This window comes from Limulus polyphemus, unplaced genomic scaffold (assembly GCF_000517525.1).
Source record: "Limulus polyphemus unplaced genomic scaffold, Limulus_polyphemus-2.1.2 Scaffold8691, whole genome shotgun sequence".
NCBI classification, from domain to species: domain Eukaryota; kingdom Metazoa; phylum Arthropoda; class Merostomata; order Xiphosura; family Limulidae; genus Limulus; species Limulus polyphemus.
In genome coordinates, this window is record NW_013674301.1 from 4399 (window position 1) to 9340 (window position 4942).

A 4942-nucleotide genomic window follows, 5' to 3' on the forward strand; every position below is an offset into this window, starting at 1 on the left:
ATAGTCTGATATAATAGAAAAATACGTTATTGTTTGGTTACAAATCACGAGTATCTCATAGCTTTTGTTTTAATTTTTTTCAGATCTAGTTATGTTTCATATAAACACGTGTATTAATTATTTATTGATTAACAATCAGATGAACGAATTTAAAATCCTTAAATGAATACGGGGAATCTTTAACGTTTTTTTCTACAGAAATAGACATTAATCAGTTACGAATATTATACTTTCAAGAACCTAAATGTAGAAAAATAACAAGACACAAAAACAGTATTTCATTTATAAAAACTTGACTATGTTAAAAATTAAATATAAAAATAATTTTCTTATTATTAACAACCACAAGGTGGGGTTGTTATTATCATTTTTGACGCCTTCAAAGTACAAACTGGTGTTTAAGCTTTAGGATCTAAACCAGGCATGGCCAAGAGCAGGGTCTTACTGTTCTAGTTAAAAAAACGAACCGTGTCTGTTAACGTTACCAATAACTTGTTTCACCCACTTCCCGAGGTGTTCTTAATGAGAAAAACGTTTCTAGCCTTTCTTGACTGTGCGCATCTATTGTAACGAGTTAATTGGGTTTTAATGTGCTTCAAATTAAGCAACCAAAAGAGAAAGTAGCTTCTGTGTAAAATAATATATTTTTTTCTCTTTCATAATGGCAATTAACTCACAACATATGAGAATAAACTAAAAAAAAGAACAAACTATTCTGAATGGAAAATAATAATGTTCCTTAAAATGCTTATTTCTAAGAGGATCATGAAAAGGGTGAATAAAATCTTAATTATTTTATATAATTAAACATCACCTGCCTGGAATCTAGGAGTGGACGACTTTTCGGCTTTGGAGCTGAGGCCTTTATTATTTCCATCTGGTGATGACCTCAACTCAGAAGATGGTCCACTTCAATATTCCACGCAGCTGCAATTTCATAAAAACTTCAACTCAAATACTGACCGGTCCAGTTGAGCAACAAATATGGAAATATTCTCAGATTTCATCATGAAATGAACGAAGGTGGGCTCTCTGTGCTGTGTCACTTCAGACTTCCACGTTAGTGCTATAATAAAATAACGTTTTGTGGTGATAACAGGGTTGATTCTTTCAAGTAGATTATATCTTCAAGCTCGAAACTAATCATTTCGTTATGCTCAATAAAGAAATAAGAACGACAATAACTCGCATAGTAATCTCCAACACATAAAATCTCCTCCACACACACACACAAACCTACAAGACCACATGATACGGGTCTTTCCAAAATCACATGAAGAAAGGTCTCTGGTTATATGGTTTCGTATTTCATTATAAGATAGGTTAACAACGTTATTCTTGTTTGTTACTTTGAACAACCATCTTCAATTATATCAGATGTAATCAACTTAACAATGGTATAATCTTAAAGAATAGATACTGTAACAATAGAATCTAAAAACCATCTTCAACTATATCACTTGTTATCAACTTAACAATGGTATAATCTTAAAGAATAGATACTGTAACAATAGAATCTAAAAACCATCTTCAACTATATCACTTGTAGTCAACTTAACAATGGTATAATCTCAAAGAATAGATACCGTAACAATAGAATCTAAAACCATCTTCAACTATATCACTTGTAGTCAACTTAACAATGGTATAATCTTAAAGAATAAATACCGTAACAATAGAATCTAAAAACCATCTTCAACTATATCACTTGTAATCAACTTAACAATGGTATAATCTTAAAGAATAGATACTGTAACAATAAAATCTAAAAACCATCTTCAATATATCACTTGTAGTCAACTTAACAGTGGTATAATCTTAAAGAATAGATACTGTAACAATAGAATCTAAAAACCATCTTCAACTATATCACTTGTAATCAACTTAACAATGGTATAATCTTAAAGAATAGATACTGTAACAATAGAATCTAAAAACCATCTTCAACTATATCACTTGTAATCAACTTAACAAGGGTATAATCTTAAAGAATAGATACCGTAACAATAGAATCTAAAACCATCTTCAACTATATCACTTGTAATCAACTTAACAATGGTATAATCTTAAAGAATAGATACTGTAACAATAGAATCTAATAACCATCTTCAACTATATCACTTGTAATCAACTTAACAATGGTATAAACGTAAAGAATAGATACAACAAAAAGGGAGTTGGAACACAGATATTGAAATTATAACACCACGTACTAAGTACACTTCAACCATTTTAGTATAGCATGACCACTCTTAAGATTTGAGTAATTCACAATTTATTTAAAAATCATAAGCTGGACAAATTAGGGCCTGAAGATGGGTTGGTCTTTTCGAAACCTGAAGTAAGGTTGGTCCTATTGTGACCTGAAGTAAGGTTTGTCTTATTGTGACCTGAAGTAAGGTTTGTCTTATTGAGATCTGAAGTAAGGTTTGTCTTATTGAGATCTGAAGAAGGGTTTGTCTTATTGGGACCTGAAGAAGGATTGGTCTTATTGGGACCTGAAGAAGGGTTGGTCTTATTGAGATCTGAAGAAGGGCTGGTCTTATTGAGATCTGAAGAAGGGCTGGTCTTATTTGGACCTGAAGAAAGGTTGGTCCTATTGTCACCTGAAGTAAGGTTTGTCTTATTGAGATCTGAAGAAGGGCTGGTCTTATTGGGACCTGAAGAAGGGTTGGTCCTATTGCGACCTGAAGTAAGGTTTGTCTTATTGAGATCTGAAGAAGGGCTGGTCTTATTGGGACCTGAAGAAGGGTTGGTCCTATTGAGACCTGAAGTAAGGTTTGTCTTATTAAGATCTGAAGAAGGGCTGGTCTTATTTGGACCTGAAGAAGGGTTGGTCCTATTGGGACCTGAAGTAAGGTTTGTCTTATTGAGATCTGAAGAAGGGCTGGTCTTATTTGGACCTGAAGAAGGGTTGGTCCTATTGTGACCTGAAGTAAGGTTTGTCTTATATAGATCTGAAGAAGGGCTGGTCTTATGTATAGTATGGTACTCTGGGGTTATTATCATGTCCACACTGATTATAATACAGTAAATGGTGGATTGTTTCTGGACGTATTTTCTTTACAACGGTCAGCAAAAAGGTCAACCTGATTTACATTTCAACGTAAGAACAGCATTGTCAGGCAAGAAGGCCGAAAACAAGAAGCTTTGAACACAAATGGGAAATAAAACTAGGATATAAAGTAGAATGTACTGAAGTTACAGAGGTATCAGTCGAGTAGGACGATCATAGTGGTGGGGATACACCTCCTAGCGGACTTGACAATACACAAATTAGGGTCAAGAACAGAGAAAACAAGAAGGTAAAAATGGCTTGATTTAACAATTTATTTGCGTGAATTGTAGTTATTCAGGATAAAAACTTTAATTTCTGGCCAAGAAACTTGTAATTACAAAAAACAGAATCAAAATGAAGACGTTTCAGTGAGGGCGATTCAATTTTACGATTCTGAAACCTAGTTTTGAACAAATTTAACAGTGTAAAGTTGCTTAACCTGTTAGATAAAATACAGTTCATAGACTAATAATCAGTTTAAATGGAGATGTTTCTCCATGACGTAAAACAGTCAGATCTAGAGAAAAGGGAAACATAAACAGATACAAATCTGGTCAGATTGTACATAATAATAGGGCTAGATCTATAGACAATGTACTTGTAAATAGAGCGGAGTTGGTTTAAACTAACTTACAATAATGTCAAGGTAACCTAGTTTAAGTGCAAGGCTTCCGAAACTTGAAAAAGGCAAATTTCTTTTTTATGTTTTTGGCCATGAAAGATCTTTAATAATTAACAAGTTTAATAATATGAGCTCTATAATTTTCTTTGCGACCGGAAATAATGATTAACAAAAGTTAAAGCACGGGTAACGTAATATTACGGTCAGATACACATATACAATACAACTCTGTGTTATAATTGAATATGTGTATAGAACACAATTCTGTTTTAGGGTTAAGTATTCTTTCAGAGTACAATACTGTCTTAAGGCTAAATACCCATTTAGTGTATAACTCTTCATCAGGGTTAAGAATATATTCAGTGTATAGCTGCATAAAGGTTAATGATACATTTAGTGTCCAACTCTTCCTTAGGGTTAAGAACTTTAAACATTCACTTCAGGATCAGTAAATTTTCATAAAACACTATCGTCAGAATAATAGTGACATGTGTTTCATGTTCCTCATATTTGATAATTCTACATTAAATTTAAAGAACTACACATTTGTTTTAGTTTCGTTTCATCATACAAACCTTAATTATAAAGTGCTGACTAGCCACATGAAAACAACATGATATCATAGATTAGCCACATGAAAAACCATGTGGCTAGTCTATGATATCATGTTGTTTTCATGTGGCTAGTCTGTAATATCATATTGTTTTCATGTGGCTAGTGTGTAATATCATATTGTTTTCATGTGGCTAGTGTGTAATATCATATTGTTTTCATGTGGCTAGTCTGTGATATCATATTGGTTTCATGTGGCTAGTCTGTAATATCATATTGTTTTCATGTGGCTAGTCTATGATATCATATTGTTTTCATGTGGCTAGTCTATGATATCATATTGTTTTCATGTGGCTAATCTATGATATCATGTTGTTTTCATGTGGCTAGTCTGTGATATCATAAAACAACATGATATCATAGACTAGCCACATGAAACCAATATGATATCATAGACTAGCCCCATGAAAACAATGATATCACAGACTAGCCACATGAAACCAATATGATATCACAGACTAGCCACATGAAACCAATATGATATCACAGACTAGCCACATGAAAACAATATGATATTACACACTAGCCACATGAAAACAATATGATATTACACACTAGCCACATGAAAACAATATGATATTACAGACTAGCCACATGAAATGACATGATATCATAGATTAGCCCATGAAACAATATGATATCATAGACTA

At 32.8% G+C, this 4942-nt stretch overlaps 1 protein-coding gene across 1 annotated transcript; it reads right to left on the reverse strand.

Moving 5' to 3' along the window:
* Positions 1-2286: 2286 nt before the first annotated feature.
* LOC106475512 (sporozoite surface protein 2-like) lies at positions 2287-3009 on the reverse strand. The gene has a single exon (XM_013936190.1). It carries the CDS (start codon positions 3007-3009, stop codon positions 2287-2289), a length of 723 nt encoding a protein of 240 aa, XP_013791644.1.
* Positions 3010-4942: the final 1933 nt, after the last annotated feature.

What these genes read in the sequence shown, in the direction of transcription:
- LOC106475512 (XM_013936190.1), bottom strand. Translation starts at nt 3,009, where the DNA reads ATGATAATAACCCCAGAGTACCATACTATACATAAGACCAGCCCTTCT.